The sequence below is a fragment of the Rhamphochromis sp. 'chilingali' genome (assembly GCF_963969265.1).
Source record: "Rhamphochromis sp. 'chilingali' genome assembly, chromosome: 2".
NCBI lineage: Eukaryota > Metazoa > Chordata > Actinopteri > Cichliformes > Cichlidae > Rhamphochromis > Rhamphochromis sp. 'chilingali'.
In genome coordinates this window covers 33,990,635-34,014,359 of record NC_137930.1, presented here as the reverse complement: position 1 = coordinate 34,014,359, position 23,725 = coordinate 33,990,635, and the positions used below count along the sequence as shown (strand labels likewise).

Here is a 23,725-nt window from a genome sequence, read left to right as displayed (position 1 = left end):
AAACGGAGAGCCTGGTTACAGAGTGACACATCTCTTCATCACGATCAGCTTCTCCTATGTATATATATATATATGTGTGTGTGTGTGTGTGTATATACGCTCTGTTGCTATTATTGTCTGAGCCTCTTCCCCGTTTCTGCCTCGTCTCCTCTTTCTGCTCCTGGGGGTCAGGAAGCAACCTGGAGCCAGAAGCAGTCTACAAATTGTCAGAGAAGCCCAGAAGAAGAAATGGAGGCTCGATGCCCCTAGTTCATTATGACTCAGGATGTGAGTTAGGCAGCAGTATGTGTTGACATTGTCATAGTTATCACTGGAACATCTGTGTACGGCCTGTCAGAGGTGTGTGTGCGTGTGTGGTGGCATGCATACACATATTGCAGACATGTGTGCTCTCTGTGCATTTTTTCCTGTTTTTTTTTTTTTTTTGTGAGTCCATGTGGAGAATGATAGCTCCAGGTTTGGATGGCGGCGTCTTGGCACCCTCGGGTCTGCTGAAACCTGCCTCTGCGCAGGATCAAGGGGTGCAGGGGCTGCTGCCGCACCCAGCCAGCCTGACTGCACGCCAGCTGCAATCCCCAACGCCTCCGCCACATCCTTGGCAGGCTGCTCCCCTGCCCTTTTTCCTCCCCGCTCTGGCAACCTCCGAGCTTCTTGTGAATTTATTTTATTCCTGCTTCCTCGTCTTCACACCTCAGGATAGGTGACATACATTGAGGCTATTAGATGAGGGGGCTTGATCAGCGGGCAGTTGATAATTGCTCAACCTTTAAATGTGCTTAAATCACATATTTCTGAGTAGTTTCACTGTAAATAGTCCCATCATCTATTAAAAAAATCTCCAACAAGCACGATGGAGCACGGGTATAAATTATGCTGCAGAGCTGTGGAGAAAAATGTTTGATGTGATGGATTTTTATGGGGAGCCTGTTTATCTTTGTACTCATGTCAGTGTTTACAAATATGTTGGAATTATTTTGTATGGCTCACAGTATTTGTCCTTTACTGCGTGTAAGAGGATGCTGATATTCTTAGGTTAAAAAAAAAGTGTTATGAGAGCTGTCAGGAAAAGTTGATTCCCATAAACAGGCTAACTTGAGACATCTGTTGTGAGAAGCACTTGAATCACTATTTACTGTTTTGCAAATTTCCGCTGCACATCATAACTTGTTGGGGTGTTTTTTATATTGTTTATTCTCAGCCAAGTGGGAGAATTTGTTGTGTTTTCTTGGGATGTTATTATGGTTGAGTTCGGGGACTGTCAAAGGGACACGGCGCTGCGCAGTTAAACTGGGACTCTCAGTACCCATCAGGCCCCTGTGAGTCTTTCTGAAGACGACACCACAGAAGGCGCCTTCCAGTGAAAGCGTCACATCCAGTTAGCAGACACCCAGCTTGCTAAAGAGGTTAAACTGCTGCGCCTGGCACAGCCAATTGTATTGATAACCGTTTGAAGCTAGTTTTCTCTCCTACCTGGCATCACGCTTCACATGCTTTATTCAGCTTGCCACTCCAGACAAACTTCAAAATAGGAGAGTGTGTTTTCCCCCCACTCAGGTGTATACAGGTGTGGGTGTCTGTGGGTGTCTGTGTTTATGAGTGTGTGTGCAGAGCTAGGGGCCTTTGCTGTTGTTTGTTTGTGCTGCCTCCGTGCTCTAAACCGGGCCTCTGATCTCCCAGGCAAGATGCCTCCAAATTCCTCTGCTGTTCCTTCTCCATGTAAATATATCGGTGTCAGTTTGTCTGTTGATGAAATGCGCATTACGATCATGAGCAAGGCAGGGAAACCACGGCGCTTCTTTTGCGATTAAAGCCATCCTCTCGGCAGTGTGAGATCTCCGGCTTCTGCGTGATTCAGAGAATAAAGTTTCTGCAGCAGAAAAGTGTCTCCTCTTGACTTCTCGGCCTATTCCTACTTTTGCTTTACTCCTCTCGGCTGTCTTTCTCGACTCTCTATCTCTCACTCCACCACTCTTGCCTTATTGGCTTGTTAGCCCGAGGTCCTCGCTGTGGCCTGGAGTTATGGCTCTGTCGGGCAGGTGCTTGGCCAGCCCTAGGGGTCCTCAGAGGCAAATGGCATGTCAAGAAGTGGTCACTGAGGTAGATTGTCTTCCCCGTCATCAACATCAGCGCCACCGGTCTCACTTGTCCAATTAGGGGCTTTTTGGCTCCCCTTTAAGTCCCTGACCCGTCCACTCTTGACTGATTCTCCAACATCAGTGACCCCAAGACGGACACACCTGACACCCTCCATGAGTGTGTGAGATACACATAAATTCTGTGTGTGTGCAGACAAGTGGAAACAAACACAGTAAAATATTGACCTCTTGTTTTTATGTGTGTGTGGGTACATATACACACGAATATGTTGTTTATGGACAGCTGACATTACGCATACATAAATACTACTAAATTAACCCAAGAAAAATAGCATGTGGGTTTCAAATCCTCACTGATTCCAACTACTTAGAAAGTCATTTTATGTCATTGCTGCGTAAAAACAGAATGCAGTGATTTGCAAATCTCATAAACCCAGAATTTTTCACAATAGAAGACAGAAAACACATCAAATGTTTAAACTGACACATATTAGTATTTCATGGATAATATTAGCTTGTATTCAATTTATTGGCAGAAGCACGCTGCTGGGACGGGAGGAACAAAAGGCTGGAAAAGTAAGTACTACAATGAAACAATTAGACAAAGATTTAGCAACTAATTAAGTTCATTGGCAACAGATCAATAACATGATTGGCTATAAAAAGAGCATTTTAGGCATTTGTGGTACAGTTTAAAATTGCGAAAACTTTAATATCTCATAATCGACACTACATAATAGCATCAAAGAGTCCAAGAATCTGAAGAAATCTCTGTGCGCAAAGAACAAGGATCCCTGTGACCCAAGGGGCTTTAGTCAGCACTGCATTGTTCCTGTGACATCCACAAATGCAGGTTGAAGCTCGATCATACAAAGACGAAGACATATGTGAATATGATCAAGAAAGGCTACCGTGTTCTCTGTGCCAAAGCTCATTTAAAACAGACAATCAAGAAAACTGTTCTGTGGTCAGACAAATCAAAATGTGAATATCTTTTTGGAAAACATGAGCACTGGATTCTCTGGACTAAAAAATGAGAGAGACAATCCAGGTTGATCAGCGCTTATTCAAAAAACCTGCATCTCTGATGGCATGCGGGTACAGTAGTGCCTATGAAACTGGCACCTTGCACATCTGGAAAGGCACAAACATTGCTGAAAGGTGCATAGAGGCTATTTTATCCAGCTGGAGTCTTTTACAGGGAAGGATTTGCATATTTCAGCAAGACAATGCTAGACTGCATCTATTACCATGTATACAATGTTAAACACGGATGGTCCCAACTTTACTGCCATCAAATTCAATATTATTTTTCTTAAAATGATACATTTGGTATGTTTTCTGTGTTCTTTTGTTCAGTGTTCTTTTTAAACAGCATCCGGGTATTTTCAAGTTTATTGAACTCTGATATAAAATGGATGTTAATTTGTTTACTCTCAGTTGAATAGAGCTGAACACTAATGGGACAGTGCTGGTAGTCTTGTATTAGTAGCCTAACAGCTGCCTGCCTTTTGATAATGACAATAAATCAGTGGGATCTTTTTACATGCAAATCAAACTAAGGCTGTGCTAGTAGCCTTGCCTGCCATCGCTCATCGAATCGATTGTTGTGTGCTCGCTCGCTCGCTCACTCCCCTGTAGGCTGCAAGCGACATCAATTACTTCCATTCCTGACTGAAACCACGCCGTTGCTCCCTTGACGCATCTGCAACTTTCCCATAATTTATCCACAGCCACGACTCGAGTCAATCTGACTAAATCCTAAGAAGAAAAATCAGCTGATCTATACCAGCCTGTAAACCGTCATGCTTGGCATATTTAGTTCTCTTAGATGTAGATTTCATTTTGTTGCTTTTCTCTGTTTTAGCTTTAGGCGCACATCATCATTATATATATTTGGATGGTCGAACAGTATCAGATCAGTGATTTTTATAATGCATCTTTAAAGACTTAATGACAGAAACCCTGTAGGTGAGACACTTGATCATGATGACTGAATTTCTCCTATTTACCCTGTTTCCAAACTCTCTCATTTCACTAATGAAGCAATCAGCCCGCTGGCAAAGGTGGGTACCTGTTATCCAGCGACATACTACTTTTTGGAGGGGCTTTTTTTTGCCTCCACCCTTCACTTACCCACTTCTTTGTCCTCACCTCGACACGCAGACAGGGAGTGAGAAAGGCCTAATTCAAAAAAAAAAAAAAAAATGCGTGGTCTTGCTCTGCTCTCTGCCCTCCACCAGGAGACAGAATGTGAGAGAACTGCCAGACATCACACAGAAGCAGCACTGAAAAATACATGTATACCACTCCTCATCTCTTATTGATGGCCTCTCCTCCCTTTATGTTTATGAGGTGAGAGGCCTCCCTGTGGCCCTGACAGTGACCCAGAGGATCCACTGGGGTGTGCAAGAAACTGCCTGTTCCCTCTGATTGAGCCCTCTTTCAAATCAAACCACAGTGTGCACATTCTTCCACATGTATAAGTACATTTATGCTGTGCTGAAGAGGGGAAAAAAAGGCTGCTTTTCCAGAATTTGAAGGACCAGCTTTATTATGAGATTGCCTTTAAAAATATATTTTTAAAGGTCTGACCTGTTGTGATTAAATTTTTGCCACCTAATCAGGACCGTGAAACTTCCCAGTTTACAAATATGAAAATGGCAAATGTCTCCTGTTGTCTGGCAAGTGAATTTCTTATTTGTCTGCATCCGTTTTCTTTAATTTTGCGTTTTCCTGCAGACGTGTAACATGTCAAGGCTGAAAAATAGAAAGACCACCAATAATTTGTTTTGATTTATTTTTGATTTATTTATTTATTTCCCATTTTCTCAAATGTCTTTGTCTAGACTGAACAGTGTAAGATTTACTCACTGTTGGTCCCAGAGGCATTTGTAGCACTTGCTGACCGTTGGGGGTCAGGGCCTCGGGCTGTTTTTTTTTTCTCCTTTTGCCATGTTGTTTGACCGGAGTGGTTGCAGAGAGGGCAGTGTGGCAGGTGAAAAAGCCTGACATAACAAGGTATTGATTGGATAATCGGCGTCATCTGATAGTAGTGTGGCTTACACCAACCCCTGCTGAGAACAACACGGCTTTAAACACTGTATGGGAAAAGTGGAAATATATTCTAAAACTTGACTGGCCCTGGTTTCAGGACAGTTTGTTAAACATTAAAAAATAAAATAAAACAAAAAACTGTCATTTAAGAAATGTCTCACACTGATAGAATACAAAAACCCTGCTTTTTTGGGGGGGGGGGGGGGGGGGTGTAATCTACATCATATTAAACTGAAACATAATTGGCATCAGGAGTTTACAAACATTTTCCCGCATTTATCAGAATAAATAAATAAATAAATAAATAATAATAACAGCTAGCTCTATAAAGTTAATGCTAGCTATTATTATTATTGGGGTGTGTCATGAACTAATGAATCTGTCTTTTAAGAGGACAACAGGCTTAACATATTTCGAAACTAGTTTGCATTGATTATTTGTGTACAATTAAAAACAAAAGATTCAGATTCAGGTGTCGACTCAGACAAAGCTCTGTATGGTGAAAACTGTTCAGAGTTGAAGATATGGGAGAAATTTCCTGTAATATTTTCAATTGGCAGACGTTGACAAGAAGAAATAAATAGAACGCAACATTACCGTTAATTCATTTAATCCTGCTTATTTAAAAGCTGCTAGAAAGAGTTGACTCCATGCCCGGGCTTGCCTTTGTCCCGCTAGCCTTTGTTACCCAGTGAGCTCTGATTTAGCGCTTCTTTCATTGGTCTTTGTGAATGAAACAGTCGCATTATTGTGGGTGTTTCCATAATCTAAAAAAGAAAAGACGACTTTTCAAAAACTATTTGAAAGCTTTTACGAGTTACATAAACTTTAGCTAAAATTACTTTGTGAACACAAAAAAACTACAGCGTCCATCAAACTGCCACCATGCCATTGTTAATTTGTCTTGTGTACATTTTTTTCTTGTTTCTTGTTGAGTCAGGATGTTTAACACAAGAACATCCAGAGGTTGTGGGAAGTTGTCCTGAAAAGGCTAAAGAACTTTTTTTTTTGGTTCTTTTTCGAAAAAAGCTCTTTAGTTATGAGCTTACCGTAGTTGAAAATATCAGGATTGTGATTTTTTTTTTGTACATCACACGAAACCATTTTTTGTGTGTTAGCGACCTTTTTGTTTTGTTTTTGTTTGTTTTGCTGACTAACCAGTGAAGGATATGTAACACTATCAAATAATGGTAATTTAGCTATTATAATAATGCTGGAAACAAGGCAATTTATTGATCTCTTACCAGCAGTACTTTAGTAAAACATTAGCTTGCGTTTTGATTACCATACTTTAGGACTAATAGCTGGCTAGCAAGCTAGGTAGCCTTCACCAGACTAATTAATAAGAAACTTTTGCTGACCTAACTCAAATAACACGATCCAAAATGTTTGCATTACTGTTGCTTTAACGACTGAAATCTTTGGCTGATACCAATGACGATGTTTAAAATGACAATTTAGCTGATACCTAATGTGGATACAGCTTTGTTGCTATTTATCTCTTTTTTTTTTTGACAACGAAACAAGGACGTCTAAAAAGTCTCTCCCCCTTTTTTCATACTAGATTTGGAAGACAAGATTTGGAGTTCCTGGTGTATAGTGATTGCGAAATTGATGCTTCGCAACATTAAACATCATCCTGTATGCTAACTGGCTGATATTAGCCTATTGCTGGATCAATAAATTTCTGTATCTTTAACTTATTTTCTAAGCTTCATCCAATTTTAGTGAAAAAAAAATAGAGAAGGAAGGTTTTTTAAATACACTTTCAGTCAGTTTTTATCAGTGGTACTGAAGTTCTTGGTGGTTTTAACAATGCCAGAATGTATCGTCCTAAAACTACAACATATGCCAGTTTCAGTCAACATATTGGCATGTGTGAGATATTCTTTCTCCTCTGCAGTCCAGTGGAAGAAAATACAGAAATTAGATGTTTCAACTGTAGACTGTGTGTGCGTCTTCACTGAGTCGATCCCCCAGTTCTCCTCTCCTGTCTTCCTCCCTAACCCTCCTTGTGATCCGAGAGGAAAGCTTTCATTATTTGCTGAGATTGGGATGTCAATCCCCGCGCCCCTGACCCAAGTTTGTAGTTCTCCGCAGTCATATTGGGGAAATGATTAGTGGGGTTATCTCCCCTCCACTCCACGAGGCTTTCATTCCTCCTCACGGCCCTCTGTACCTCCAGGCAAGGAGCGGATCTCTAACTGGGAGGCTGCTGCTCTCCTTTTACTCTTTCTCACTCCCTCTTTACACTTACTGATACTTCATCATGTTCTTCATCTTTTTAAGCGTCTCTGTTCATTGCTGTGTCAGATTATTTTAAAGATAACCTCTCCTTTCTCTTCAGCTATTGGGCCAAAGGAAATTTTAGTGGAGTGAATGAAGTCGTGGGTGACTCTGCATGGAAGCGAGGACTAGCTCAGGCTAAAGTGTGCCTCGTTTTGCTTGCTTTTTATACTGAAGCAACACACATAAAAGATCCCTGCGTCAAGCTTTGGTTCATTTATATTTTTGCTGTGAAGACTAAAGCATTATGAGTATTTTATATTTTTATATAATAGACTAGTTTGCCATGTTTTTGGAGAGATACAAATATATATTTTTAGATTTCTAATTTCTCTTTTATGTTCCAAAGAACAGGTTTAAAACACCACCCTTTGTGGAAAAACTGGCAGAAAAATCTTTAACATTCTTTGTTTTTAACAACCAAAGTCAAACACTGTGTTTGGATTATTACACACATGAGGATCTGTGTGTAATAAAGCGATTTTGCTTTGTTTTGAAACACTTGTGTGCTATGATGGCTTCAAACGTTATTCCAAAATGACCCAAATGCACATAGCATGTGGGATGGAGACTTTAGGGATGTGGGGATAAATTGATATAATTTCTTATCTGACTGAGCGCAGATATAATGGCCCAAATGAAAGCACATTTCGCTTGTGCGCACGAAACTGTAAAATTAGAGCTTTTCTTTTATGGCTATTGTTCGAGGGGGGGAAACACGGCAAATTAGGCCATGCGTTTCTTGAACATTTTAATTGATCTATTTTTCATCTTCCCTCGCGGATTTTTTTTTTCTTTTTTAAAAAAAACAAAACGCTGGCAGTGCATCGCAACAGTCTTACTGCAAGCTGCACATGTGCCTCATTGGTCCACTGAAAGAAATAAAAGGAAATATAAAAGCTTTCACATTACGAGCATAATGCAAATTACGCTTTGATTGTCTCTTAATTTCATCAAAAGGTTGATGGTTTCTTTTCTTTACTTTTTTTTCTTTTGAATTAATATTATTAGTGGGGTCCGTGGGATTAGGCAGAGTCACTGATCTTTTGGGTTTAAGCCTTTTTTTTCCCTTTTTTTTTTTTTTTTTTTTAATGTCAGTCGGGAGCTCAACGAGACTCCATCCGCACTTCATTAACCCTGAGCCCGGGACAATCCACGGTAAGAGCCGGGGGATTTACCACCAGCCTTTCACATGCAAAGAATAGAACAAAAAATCTCCGAGTCATCCAACAGGACACACGGGGGCTTTTGCTTATATAATCAGCTGTGCACTTTGCAAGTATACCCCCCCCCCCCCCACCTTTTTTTCCCTCCCCCCCAAAAATGTCTCGTTGTTAACTGAATCGGTCACGGATCCTTGTGATGGGACTATAATGATCTTTTGGCAAGTTGGGAGGTGATTTTTTTCTCCTTCTCTTCACTTTCCTAGTCGTCAAAACCCGCCGGGCCGGCTAACTGTATTTTTAATGCAATTTTACGCATCATGAAAGCGCACGTTATCGGGCCGTCAGTCTGATATTTCACGGCATGGTCAGCCACTAAGTGGAGCCCCCAGATAACAGGTGCCTTGCGTGGAGGACAGCAGGGGGAGCTGGCTATCAAACCCATTATCGACTTTCAATTAAAACCTATTAAAGTCTTTTGTCTAATCGTTAACATCCTACATGCCAAGTCGTGTCCGTCAGCCTGAACTCCTTTAACCCCCAAAGCGCCATGGCCGAATAACTTGGGTCCACACAGACTTGGAGGATGAGAGTGGGGTTGGTGCATGGGTGGCTGATTGAAATTTGTAAGGATGAAGGGAGGGGTTGTGGTGGTAGTTGTGGTGGAGCCGCTGACCAGCTGTCCCCACGCTGATCCCCGGTCTGCAGTCAGCTCCAGCCCGGTCACCAGCTGTTGGAGCCGTTTGGCAGAGGAGCGCGCATCCAGCACCCTCAAGGAAAAAAGAAGGATGGAAACAATCAATTTCCAAATGGGGATCATTTAAGGCACTTAAACAATTGCGCACATGACATTAATATTTCATCTCCTGCATTGTTTATGGAAAACGAATTGGAGTCGCTGCTGTTAATTTAGAAAAGTGGGAATGAGAGAGAGAAAGCGAGAGGGAGGAAGGGAGGGAGGATGGCAGGAGACAGGGGCTCCATTTTGGACAGAATACCCTTCTGCTTTGTTGGCCCTCCTTTAAAGACATTAGCTGGAATTGATCTTTGATTGCACTTTTGAATGTGTGTGTGTGTGTGTATGTGTGTGCACTGTCCGCGTGCGCTTTTGTTCCTTTTGTTTAATTATCTGTAAAGCCCTTTGCTGTCAAAAAAGGAAACGAAACACCCGATGAGCGCAACTAATAATAATATTAAGTGGGAAAAAACCGCACTAACATTTCCAGAGACGTCTGCTTTTTTTTTTTTAAAGATTAGAAAAAGTGACAACTGTCCACCTTTCCATTAATTAAAATCAACACCACCAAACCAAACAGAGGAGGGATAGACAGTTTTTTCCTATAACTTCTTCATGTAAAGTGATTTAAAGCAGCAGGATGCATCTCCCCAACTTTTGCTCAATAACACTGACATTCCTTAAAATGTATTTTTAATAAATCCCACTGACGTTTCGCTAAACATCAAACAGGACTCTGCTCATACCTTCATACTGCTCATACAAAATTCTTCTTCTTCTATGATTATTTTAATTTGCTAATATCCAGATTTCTATTTTCGTTTTTTTAAAAATGCCAAATTAAAAAAAAAATAGTCAAAATAATTTTTTTGCTGTTTAAATAAGCTGTATTTGTTTAAAGATACTTTTTGCTATGTAAGCGGGTAATACGTTTTTTTTTTTAAAAAAAACAAACAAACAAAAAAACGGCGCATGTGTACACAGCGCAATCCGAAATAAAGAGTACCCCCCCAGCACAACACGATCCCCCAAAAAATCAGAGCTTCATGGCTGCATCAGACTGCACCAAGTGTTGCTGCTGTTTTTGTCCACCTCGTGTAGCTTCTTCTGCGTGATGCCCCGCGTCCACGTGTTGATTCCACCTGAAAAGCCCTCCCGTCACACACTCAAGCAGCCACTTGATTAAATGAAAGACTTTTATTTCCACATTTATAAAAGTAATTCTCTTTTACATCAAATCCCCCCTTTTTTTCTGTCCAACTTTTGCTGTGAATTTCACCAGAAAAAAGAAAAAGAAGAAAAAAAGAACTTCACGAAATTGGGGAGATAATTTGGGGGAAAGCTAGAGGAACGAAATTTTTATTATTATTATTAATAACAATAATAATAATAATAATAATAATAATAATAATAATAATAATAATAATAATAATAATTAAAAAATATATAATTAAAAACGATCCAGGAGATATACGAGAACCACTCCACAAGTTTGATATCTGCAATATACATTTTTTTCACCAAAGGAGAGTATTAACAATTAAGGGTTATCACGGGTTTCATATGAAGTAACATAAGTAATCCACAATGTTCAAATACATCTATAGCAAATCAACAGGCGGTTACACCTGTATGCGGACCCGAGTCCAATCATTTATCGAAAAAAATACAAAATGAATAATCACTGAGGTGATTGCCTTCCCCTCTGCGGGGATCAAACAGCTTTTAAATAAATTACTTGACAACTTTACTCAGCTAAAAACTTCAACTAAGAACAAGAAAAAGACTTTTATAGATTTCTTTCTTTTCTTTCCATATCTCTCCTGTATATGTGCCTACACGTGGGTCCGGGCAGGTAGTCCATCCTTTCTCAGACAATATGTGTTTTTGTTTTTTTTGTGTGTTTTTTTTTCTGTATAATTTCTGATGGCTAATCTAGCCGATTATGTTATACTGGATCACCGTGGTCTGAAAGAGACGCAGTAACAGATCAAACAAACGGGAAAAGTTTTCTTTTAAAATCAGTCTTTTTAGGTTAAAATGCAAAATATTCTTATTTACAGGTTCATGACGGCTTCACGTGTAAAGAAAAATCAATGACAACCTAGAAAATCAACGAAAATAGAAAGAAAATCCCTTCATTGTTCCGTTAGCTCTTCAAATAAGCTATTATTCAGATTACAGGGGTGGTTGTTCGTTTCCACCTTTTTAATAATAATAATAATAATAATAATAATAATAATAATAATAAAGGTCTAATTAGCATTGGAATGAAGGTCAAAGTGCCACCGACAAATGCAGTGTATCTGTTTTTTGAGAAAAACACTGAATACTGTAATTGGGTTCAAATAAATACATAACTTAGATGCTTTGATTCATATTGAAAAATAAATAAGTTATAAATAAAGTTCCTGCCCCCAAAGACACAAAGAAAAAGAAAAAAAACTTCCATACAGGCAGCGGGGGTCTCAGTCACAAAGGTCCGTCCGTCTGGGTTCATCGTGGATCAGTTTTCACCATTTAAAGGCCGAACAGTTTGTTTTAGTCTTAGTTTTCTTCGGGGTTTGTTTTTTTAAAACTCTTTCTGTCTTTGTTTCGTTTATTCTAACGAGTCCCAAGCTGCCAGGATCGGCGAAGGAAAAACCAAAAAAAAATAATAATAATAAAAATAAGGAAAAATAATATCTGCAGGGGCCCGCTCACCGCTGCTGAGCTGGCCGGGGAAGCACGCCGCTCATAGGAGGCAGGGGAGGCGGAGGAGGTGGCGGCTCGCTGGCCCCCTGCAGGCCGTGGAGCAGGATCCGAGGAACCAGGGGTCTCTGCAGGGCCGGCGGGGGCGCCGATGGGCCTCTGTACAGATAGAGGGCAGCTCCGGGGTCCAGGTTGGACACCAGGCTCTGCGGGTAGAAGTACGGGGACGGGAACATCCTCTGCAGGGCGGAGTAGTTTCCAGCTTCGGCCAGAAGCTCGAGTCCTACCGCCGTCTGCCTCTTCCACTTTGTCCTGGAAGAGATAAAAGATGTTTTTAGGTTTTAGCTTCTTTTTTTTTTAAGTGTGGAGCATATGTATATCTGAATACGTGTCTCGTGTTTGACACACCAAAATATCTCCCATCTGTTTACCTGGAATCCAATTAACATTCAAGTGAGGTTTTTTTTCTTTCTAAAATCACTAAAATCTCCAACCTGCCACATGTATTCACACCCAGCGATGTCTGTTAGGTTGCCAGTGTGCACTCCATGCAGGTGAATAATTCATACTAAAGATAATTGAGTAGATATAGTAGTTTGTTTGAATTATTAATATGCACACATGCAATGATACATTATTCATAGTCCAAAGTGTTGTTTTTATATTTATTTATGTCATTTAGCTGCCCCAGAGACAGACTGCAGATAAATAAAGTTATCTGAACCCAAAAGTATTTTTATTTATTTTACATTTGTTTCCTGTGCAGCTTTGCTAATGTATTTGAAAAGCTGATATAGAAAATATATATTTTTGAGGTCAAGTGACACGTCTCCATTATGTGATGCCCTTTTAATTGTTTCTTAAGAGTATATAAAATACAAATATCCAGCACTAATCCACAGAAGTGCTGCCAGTCAGTAAGTGCTCCCGTAGATGTATACAAGTTAGAGCTGAAATTTTTATCTAATAAGAAGAAGAACAACAACAAAAAAATAAAAAAATAATAAAGCAATTTGTCCCTCTACTTCAAACGTGAATGCTGTTTTTATGATTTGGGATCAGATGTCAGATATATTTAGTTATTCTAACATTTTATGGACCACACAATAAATCAATTAATAGAAAAAGGCAGGCTGATCACTAATCGAAGTTAATGGTTCGTTGTCGTCCCGCATTCACTCAGATATGAGGTGAAATCTTGCCACCTTCAGTTGGAAAACATGGCGTCCCGGGTCATGAGTCGGCCGTGAGAAACGAGATTAACCCCCACCCCCCTCCCTTTTAGAAAACAGCAGCGTCTTTACCTCCGGTTCTGGTACCAGGTCTTGACCTGCGTGTCGGTGAGGTTGAGGGAGGCCGCCAGCTCCATGCGGTCCTGGACGCTCAGGTACTTCTGCCGCTCGAAACTGCGCTCCAGTTGGGCCAGCTGGTGGTCTGTGAAGGCTGTCCGGGCCTTCCTGGGCTTCTTCAGCCGGACCTGAGGGCTGTCTCTGCTGCTTGAGATCTCTCTGTCTCCCTCCTCTTTCACTGGTTGACAGAAACAGAGTGAAACCAGTTAAGGCCTCTCCCACGGCACACAGTAGAAATTCTTTGCGTGCAGCCTCCACAAGAAGAGGAGGCTAATAAATCTGTGCACGACTGTCCTACAGGGCAAACAACTATCAGTAAACACAAACAGAATAAATGGTTTGCCCTGTTACGTTGCGCTTACCTAATGTAGGATTTGAAGACGAAAACCACAAAAATACAGAAAAATTAATTTGACTTTAAGGATTTGTCAACATTTTTCTGTTTTTTGTGTGTAAAAGAAGCAAAAACTTATTTTGGAAAATTTTGATTGGAAATAAAATATATATGTATATATCTATACAGATATATACATATATACATATATGTGTGTGTGTGTGTGTGTGTGTGTGTGTGTGTGTGTGTGTGTGTGTGTGTGTGTGTGTGTGTGTGTGTGTATTAAGCCGAACTTTTGACCAGAAGGCCTTGTTTTGTTTTTAAAGTTTCATTTTTAAATGAACACAACACAAAATCACTTTCTGCGGGCTCCAAAGTGCACCGTTTAATCTGCAGATATAAAAAAATCAATTTTAAAAACATTTCTAATGTGAAAATATTTTATAATTTATTTTTTAACCAGCGATGAGTTGTATCTACGTTTTAGAAGAGCTGTCATTTTCGAGTGAAATCGCGCCACTGGAAACTGCGCCTATAGGCTTATGGAGCTGTTTGATTTGGCCTTAAATTGTTATGAAAAGCTATTCCAATATTCACCCTTCCAATTTGATATTTTCCTGTTAGCAGATCCACAGCCTTTGTTCTTTGTACACGTGGTGTCGTGTCAGGACGAGCATTGATATGTAGTCCTTATAGTTAATTCTCTGATAGTTAAAAAAATATAAAATAAAATAGAAGAAGAAGAGAAAGAAGAAGAAAACAATAGAAGCGAGTAAGGCGAGAGATCTTGGTACTTGAATAGTTGAGTCGTCTCAAGAAGCACAATAATCCGCCTAATTGAGCCACAAGGGAAAGGACGAGCCTTTCAACCGCGACCGGAGAAACTTCACAGCACCGTGGACATGAGTGGAAATCAAGAGCTGGGCGGCCGGGCGCGGTTACAAATCTGATTAGCGCCGGGGACAAATTGCATCAAATCCCTGATATATTACAGAAGGCGGATTCGTGGAAATCAAAGTTACCGTGGCGGGAGCCGCGCGTGGGACCCGCGGCTTCTTCAATCAATCAGCGCGTCGCATCCACTCTGTGATGCACGTGAGCGCACGGGCGGAAAATGTTGAAGAAATCAGTGACTTTACGTTTAAATGAATAGCTTGCGAGAAAACATAATAATAATAATAATAATAATAATAATAATAATAATAATAATAATAATAATAATAATAATAATAATAATAATAGTTTGTAGGTGTATTAAGTGTGATTTTGTTTGTATTTCCTGTTGTAGCCCACAGCGGTGGAGTTCTTTCCAGGCACTGCTTCATTAAACTGTCAGTGGAGGTGGCACGTCTGTTATGGCTGACATGATTGGAAACAGAGAGGCCCTTGATGGCATTTATCTGGAGGCGACCCTGTCATCTCTACCATTCGTGCCTCACTGACATCAACAGATGCTTTACGGATATTCTGCTTAACGCAGAGCTTGAAGCGGACCCCGCGTGTTTGCGTGTACAGGCAGGCAGCCGTTTTTGTTTTGTCTTGTTTTTTATTTATAATAACTTGATAAAAGGCTCTGGTCTGTCACCATCCAGAGGTAACCAATCGCGACTCATTTCCACGTCGATATTTTGCTTATCGTTGGTCATCGTTCCGGTGACCTGCTACTAATCACATAAGAGCAGTATGTTTGTATGATCACCTGTGTCTGCATATTTTATTAGAAAATAGATGCCTCGATTTTTGTTTTTATAGTAAAAAGATTGATTATCATGAAATAATTTAAGACGTTAAAAACGGAACTTTTATTTTATTTTTAATCACCAGTCAACACTCCAAAATATCCAAATTAGTCTTTATTTTGAAAAGCTGATCTGTTGTTGTTCCAACTTTATGCTCTATATTCTTCCACATTACACTAGCTTACACATTTTGTGCCAGACCTTTACATGACCCTTTTACTTTATTTATGACTATCGTATGCAAAATAAAAAGCGAAGAACAATAAATCAAACAAACATCAATCAAGATAAATAACTGAATAAAGAAATAAGTAAAGGTTTTAAAGTGTTAAAATATAGATTTGAAAAACTCATTCAGTGGAATTTTTAACTACCAAAAGTTTTTTTTGTTTTTTTTTTTTTTTTGATGTTGTCTTGTTTGTGTGTCTGTTTGTGTGTTTGTTTGTTTGTTTGTTTGTTTGTTTTGAGCCAAATATGTATTATGACGTACAGCAGGCTTGCCTCCATTCTCCTCTGTAGAGTAGGCAGTCAGTGTGGCACCCTTACCTTTATATTCACTGTCTGACGATGAGTTGCTGTGGATTTTCTCCATAAAGTCGTCCGCGATCTTCGAGGCCAGCCTCCCCGCCTCCTGAGTCGGCTGTCCATTGCTGGAGTAAGGAGCGCAGGCAGCCAGAGGCTTACAGTCCGCGAGAATATCTCTGATGAGAAACGACGAGGTCACGGTCCTCTGCTGCGACCCAGCAGATATCTGCGCGTGTTGCAGGTGCGGTGGTAGGCCGACGCCGTGACCTTGCCTCTGGGCTACCTCATCCACGCACTCCCTCCTCGGCGACGGAGGCGACGAACAGCCGCTCTCCACGTCTGATCTGGGGCTGAACTCCAGAGGGGAGCGGCACTCTCCCACCAGACTGTCCCCTTTGGACACCGGACTCCCAGGCCTGTGGGACAGCAGAGAGTCGATGCCAAAACTGGACCCATTGGCGGACGACTCCATTGTCTTGATGAGACCTCCTCAAACTGACATTTGGTATTCAGGACAAGTTTTTATTTTAGGGCAGAAGGGGTTGTTTTAGTCTCAGCTGATCCAGAATAGAAGTGACCCCTTTCCGGCATCAACACAAATATTTTTGGATATGCTACAAATGAAGATAATTCACCCGCTACTTCCAGTCCCCCCGCCCCCAGCCGGCTTGTCGTTATTTTTAGGCCAGATATTTCCACGCTAAGATGAGTTACACGAATGGTCCATGATTCCAATGTTCGTCTTTCGGAAAAGTCTAAAAAAATAAAAGAGAAAGAGAGCGCGTGAGAGTCGAAGGAGTCTCTCTGAAATCAACCGTAGGAGTCACAATCGATTCGTTTGGCTTCCTTCGGGATCAACTCCTTCTGTTTTGAGTTCAGAAGCCTCTCCGGGTAGATGAAGCGATCATTGCTGACATCTCACCTGCAGTACCCGAAAATACCCAGAAATACGGAGGATTTGTGGAGCAGCAGCCGCAGCTCAACGGCGTCTTCGGGAAAAAGCTGTTCAGCACCATGGACAGGGACAGCGTCAACCCCGAGATGGGACCGGGGGACAGTTTTCAGGGCAGCTGGTCATGAGGCTTTGCGGAAGACAGAGGCAAACTGCTCGCATTCCTTCAAGGGGGTCGGGCAAACCTTTAATAAATAAACAAATCTTTTAAAAAAGAAACCCAGTAGAGTGTGAGAGAGAAGCGTCCGAGAGCTGCTGCAGGAAAAGAGAGCAGCAAAAGAGGAAGAAGCGGAGGACGCAGGACGATGAGATGCGCAACGCAAAAGCAAAAATAAAAAAAAGCTACGATAAACTGGGTTAAACAGTCACATCTGGCAAGTAAATTGACGAGATGTGGTTGGGGTGGGAGGGAATCCCAAAAAATTGAACTTGAGGAAAAGTCAGGAGCTAGGTTTTAAGAGCGCCTCGTCCACGTGAGTCCCCTGTGACAAGCCTTCATTGGTTGAGGGGAGCTGGAAGTGGACCTCCCCACACGCCCACTCTCTCTCGCTCCCCCCCCCCCCCCTCTCTCTCTCTCTCTGCCTCCCACCCTGACTCCCCCATCCTGGCTCATCCTCACTTTGATAAAAGAGACACTGAATTCATCAGGAGACTCAGATCCAACTGTTTACAGGCAATTTTCACACTGTTTGCTTTCATTACATCATTGATGAGGCTTATAATGGGGTTATTATGTGGGGCGGCTCGCTGTTTTTCTTCTCGACTCCTTTTCTTTGACTGGATTTGTTTCCCACCTCCACAGATTCCATTTATACAGTTTTCTTCCCTTCAACGATTTAGTTTTTTTTTACTCTCACTAATTTTACTTTTAGTTAGTTTTTTTTATTTGTAGGATTTTCAGGTTTAACCTCGATTACAACGATTGGTGGGTTTTGACATTGCACTATTAGTCTAGAGCAATGCCAACATTATTATTATTATTATTATTATTATTATTATTATTATTATTATTATTATTATTATTATTATTAAGTTATTATTATAGTTATTAAAATTATTGTTTGCATTTTTATAAACACAGCCCTATTTATTTATTTATTCAATTCAATTCAAATCAATTGAAGTGGGCCTTTTTGTGTTTTTAAAATCTTATTTTATTTTATTTTTTTCATTTACCTTAAGTTGCAACTTTACAATCATCATATATATATATATATATATATATATATATATATATATATATATATATATATATATATATATATATATATATATATATATATACATACTAAAAGTTGCTTTTCTTTTCTTGGTCTCGCGGGTGAACAGTCATCATTTAGAGCATAATAATGATCTCATTGTCGCTGGTAATTATGCACAATATTCCGAGCAGCGTGACGCCAAAACTTCAAGTCGCCTCAAGTGCCATTGTGCGCACTTTTCACCTTAACACGCGTGAAATGCCATTGTGTGCGCGCCTTGAGCTCCATCCTGCACAACAGTTTGCCCCGTGCGACGGCCTCGACAGCCCCTAATAATCTAACTAACCCCCCTCCCATCATCACCGACACCCCACACCCCCCCTCCCCCCTCATCTTCCACCCCATGTGACCACCAGATTGGAGGCGCGCGTCGGTCTCAGACACCGGCAGGTTAGTGAATCCGCTCCCCGCTCCCATGGGGTCCCATCACGGCTGCAAGCTGTCACATATGAGGCGGGGACAACACAGATATAAGGCAACACACCCACCCTGACTTAGCTGTTTCTTTCTCCTCTGCTTGTGCATGAAAGGAGCAGTGGTTTGGTGCTTTCTCGATTTTTTTTTTAACTTCCCCTCTTTATTCTTACCGTGCCATGCATCCACAGGCTCCAGCGATGTTGTTGTGAATTAATCATAAGGTGATTAAACCGACTTCTTCCTGCTTGGGATCATCATGTGGCCTTTAAAACTTAAAGAAGCTTTAATTATTCCTGTTTGTTTCTTTAAAAAACCCCAAAGTCCTCTTATGTTTAATTTAATTTGAGTTGCTCATTATTGTGTTTTTATTTTTTGACCCATAATGTCGGGAAAAACACAATAATTACATTTAAAATTAATATTTAGAAATGGAACCAAAGCTCCTTTAAAAAAAACAACAATAAATTTGTAGGTAATCAATGAATCAACAATTTAATTAATTAGTTAAAATAATAATGATAATAATAAAAACTGGGGGTAAAAAAATCAGTCCATACGTGTAAAAAATAATATGTATGTATATATGTATGTATGAGTATATATATATATATATATATATATATATATATATATATATATATATATATATATATATATATATATATATATATATATATATATATATAACCCGTTTGTAATTCTTAATTGTTTTAAATGTGACTTTAAAAATAATCATTAAAAAAATTACAAGTTTGCCAAAATTTTATGTTTGAGTGTCTTAATTCATTTAGATCAGTATAAAACTGGAAAAACACTGGAAACAGAAGATATTTTATGTCTCTTTTTTCCCCTCATTAAATCATTTTTGGATCAAACAAACCACTAATATCGACTACATGAGCATCTTGGTTTTAAAATTAAATGTGTTTTTGAGTTTAAATTTAACATTTTAGGCTGTTGGTTAAGTTTCTAAATCCTGGAGTATGTGTTTTTTGGCAGAAGACAGTGGAGATAGACTGTAACTGTAAGTGTGTGTGTGCTTGTGTGTGTAGTGTAGTGAAATGATTTGGCTCATGCTTCTGCTGGTTTTGAGCAAGTGTCCCTGTGGTCAAGTAGAGGGTTTTTTTTCCCTTCAGGAAGTGGTCAGAACTTGAGGGCCAGTGCAACTGTTAACCTGGTGTTGATACACAAACACACACACACACACACTTTCCCTTTTTCACGATCTTTTTCTGACACACGCGCGCGCATACACGCACACACACACACACACACACACGCACACACACGCACACACACATACACTGACTTTGTAGGAGGATGTTATTGATCCATGTTAAAGGAAGGAAACGGGGATGTTTTCAGGAAATGGACACTGAATGATCAGTTGCTGCCTGTCTCCGCAGCACTCACCTGGTTTAATAATACTTTATAATTGACCCACATTAAACAGCCTTCCACTTAGAAAACAAAATTGGCACCCTTGGGCTATTTTTTGAAGTGTAGACTGTTTTTTCTCTGGCTGGAATGACAGCTGTACAGTTCAATTTAATTCAGATTATTCAAGGCCAGTATGGATGTAAATATTTTATGCTGATCAGTCTTTTGTGCAGAAGCTTCAGTGGGTTTACATAGAGCCTGAGACATGATAAACTGACACCAAGTGCAGTTTCATCATAATAGTCCATACTGACTTGTCAGTGTTAATAATCTATCTGCAGATATGTGCTTTATTTTAACCCCCCACCCCCATTGTGCATTACTAGATTCCTGTCCATAAGCTTTACTACTAATAATGCCTGCTGGGCCTTCTCAGCTTTCCATGCTTTTGCAAGGAGGAGGAAAAAGAGGAAACATTGTGCTACATTTTATTTACTCGCTCAATTGAGCAGACGTGTTAAATATGTATCTAGATATGTTTTGTAAAAACGTGTGTCGCCTTTGAATAAACTTTGGCATCTCTATCGTTTCGGAACATCGAGTAAAGCGCGTCTTTCGAGGAGGATGTATGTAAAAAGATGACTCCTTTAAACAAACAAACAGTGTTTAAAAAAAGAGGGGAGGAGGGAAAAAAGGAAACAAAAAAAAGCTTGCTCCGGTGCTGGTGCTGCACCTCGGACCAGTCAGGGATGCAAATGATGCACCTTAACGGCATCAGGTACTGGAGTTGACAGAAAATAATGAGAACCCGCTGAATCTTTTATAAGGTTAACACTCACATTTCCCAGTCAGCTGTCACACAAGAAAGAATTTAGCACATGCATGCGGGCAAAATAAACCTTCATCGTCTCATTAATGCTGACAGGGCCCTGGACCGGCAGCTCCCAGCGCCTGCACCGCCACCACCTTCGTTTTGTGTCTGTAATTTGCAGCGGAGACAGACCTCCTTCTCCTGGAGAGAAAGAGAAAGGTAGGAGGAGGGAGATATTACGGAGGAGAGTGAGAGGGAAAGAGGGGAATGGTAGGGGATCGAGTGCAGAAGAAAAGAGGGAGGGAAGGTGGGCCGGGGGGGGGGGGGGGGGGGGTGAGAGGAAAGATGGCTAGCGCGCCAGGAGTCTGATTCTCCCCTAATTGGAAGCATTGGGCATTGTCAACGGAGGATTTTCAGCTGCTCACTGACAGGTAGAGCCGTCAGAATGATAGCCCACTTGTCAGCGCAAAAGACCAATAAAAACAAACCACTTTTGATTTAATTGGAGGCCTAACCATGGTGTGTGTGTGTGTGTGTGTGTGTGTGTGTGTGTGTGTGTGTGTGTGTGTGTGTGTGTGTGTGTGTGTGGTATAGTGCATGTGTGCATGTGTTGCCTGCAGGGCTGGGGCCATGGGGAGGTGGGTGGAGTTGAAAGGATGAGTGGGGGCATTTGTGTGTGAAGGAAATCATCACTCTAGCCATCAATGTGCTGCTCGCCCTTCCTCCATCTTTGCCACCTCTCCTCGTCCTCCCTCTCATCCTGACTCACTCTCTGGGGGCGAGTGGTCACCGGGTGCCTGTGGTGAGAGGGTATCAGAAGAGGAAGGGTTTTGATTCTGTCCCAGGAGGGCTTCCTGAGCAGCAAAATCAGAGCCACAAAAAAAAAAAAAAAAACAGTTTCTCCTCCTCCTTCATCCTTCTCAGTTTCTCTTCATCTTCTTCGTCCATCAATAGACTTGAGTTCAATACAGGATGAGCAGTGTTTGACATTTCTTCTGCTATACTCTGTCGAATGAGACTCACACAACTAGAGGAAACCATCATAAACTTTCCTTCTCCCGTGAAAGCAAATGTCACAGACATCCGTGACAGCTTAATGTCCACGATGCTGACGTGGCATGTTCAGCAAACACCAGGTCACGCGTCTACTTGTTTGCACAATTTTAGCCATTTTTCTTTTTTTCTTCAAGCAAAGTAATGACCTTAATTTGTTGGTAATCATCAAATTTTGCTAATTCATTATCAAAGTGGCTAAGTGAAGCACTCCTTTCTTGGCAGTTTTGAGTGGAGAAGTTTGTTTAGCAGAGAAATGTGGTAAAAAAAAAAGGAGATGTTGTCTTCGTGGTATGTTTAAGTTAAAGTACATCCAAATGTGATTACATGACCATTTAATACAATTTCAGTATGTTGTGTTTCTCATTAGCATCACACCATTGCACTATTGATCGTTATAATAATTAGGATGCCTCATTTGGATCTATTAGCTTTCATCATTGCATGTTCATGCATCTGACTATGCAGCTTACCCTCCCGTCCTGCTCCGTAGGCTCGGTGTGCATGCCTCTTGCAGCCAGTGTTTTATTATTCCTGACAGAGTTCAATGAACACATCTGGTCAGAGGATAAGAGGCGATGGAGGGATGTTGCCAAGAGGCAGAGAGGTGAGTGAGGAGCCAATGAAGAGGGGTTTGGGGAGGTGGAGGACGAGGGCCTACGACCATTCATCATAGCTGTCCCTCATGAGCAATGCCAGCTCTTTCAGGCAAGGGCCAACTTTCCCCAGCCTTTGACCCAGAGAGAGGACCTAAACCATGACGCATAAGTTTAAGGAGCTCTGTCCTTTAGTGCTTTTGTTGATATTTTGTTTTAATCACCACTTTAGTTGGTTGTTAATCCTCCCAGGTGTTTGTGTTTGATAGCGATGAGTCATAAATAACAGGGCAGACAGATTTCTAAGCGTCAACAACAGCAAAAGCAGAATTATGAGGATGTTGTTACAGAACCATAAAATGTTACTGGGAGGAGGAGATGCAGGCAGATGGTTGGGTCATCAAAGTGTATCTGAACACACTTTGTTTCACGTTATCTTTTAACAGTAAGTTTCAGATTCTCTAAATTTCTTTCAACCACAATCCTGCATTCTTGTAAGTGATAACTGTAACTCATAAAAAAAGATTTTCCACTAAGCCAGACTAGGTATTTTTTGTGCAAAAGCAGTAATCTGATTACTTCTTTTCAATAATTTGTGGCGTAAATGATGAGAATGTGTAGAAGGAGTTGGCTTTTTGATGATACACAACATGACAGTAGCAAACCAAATACAGTGCAGGCAATGACTTTGTATTAAGCAATCTTATTGGATGTAAAATCTTGTCAAAACAAATCTTTTTAGACCAAAATGTCCAATATGCCAGAGAAAAAGAAACAAAGATAATCAACTTAATGAGCATGGGCTGAAAAATACACCCAACACTGATGTGTCAAAAACTGTAGTTCCTCAAGTGGCTGGCTCCAATAGCATGTTAAAATGCCTAACTTTATGTTTATTAAGATTTTTGATATAAGGGAGAAAAAACAATCAGACAACACAACAGCAAGGGCAAAAACACACAAATAAGGTAAAAGGTTACACAGCAGCAACAAAAACACTACTTCAACACTGGCAATGAACAGAAGTAGAACACTAGGGTGGTAGACTGAGTTATTTGCGATTGATCAAAGAGAACTTTGTTTTAATACATGATCTAAAAAAGGTTGCCACACATTACTAACTTACTAAGTTTGTCCTCTAATGTACACCTAATCCTCTCCATGTGCAGTAGAGGAGTCAGTTCTGTTTGCCACATTTTGAATTGAGGTACAGTGTCAGACTTCCAGAGAGTCAAGATCATTTTCTTAGCAATACCATTCCGAACAAAACTGTAGTTT

At 40.6% G+C, this 23,725-nt stretch overlaps 1 protein-coding gene across 2 annotated transcripts; it reads right to left on the bottom strand.

Moving 5' to 3' along the window:
* Window positions 1-10,314: 10,314 nt before the first annotated feature.
* On the bottom strand, window positions 10,315-17,339 carry barhl1b (BarH-like homeobox 1b). 2 transcript variants are annotated; one of them, XM_080876430.1, is made up of 4 exons: window positions 16,899-17,339; window positions 15,998-16,731; window positions 13,334-13,556; window positions 10,315-12,341 (listed from the first exon to the last, which is right to left on the bottom strand). In XM_080876430.1, exons 2-4 carry the CDS (start codon window positions 16,446-16,448, stop codon window positions 12,038-12,040), a joined length of 978 nt encoding a protein of 325 aa, XP_080732556.1. In that variant the 5' UTR covers window positions 16,449-16,731; window positions 16,899-17,339; the 3' UTR covers window positions 10,315-12,037. The 2 variants fall into 2 exon arrangements, with proteins under 2 accessions (XP_080732556.1, XP_080732555.1); XM_080876429.1 differs by having other exon boundaries at window positions 15,998-17,339.
* Between the last annotated feature and the right edge of the window lie 6,386 nt (window positions 17,340-23,725).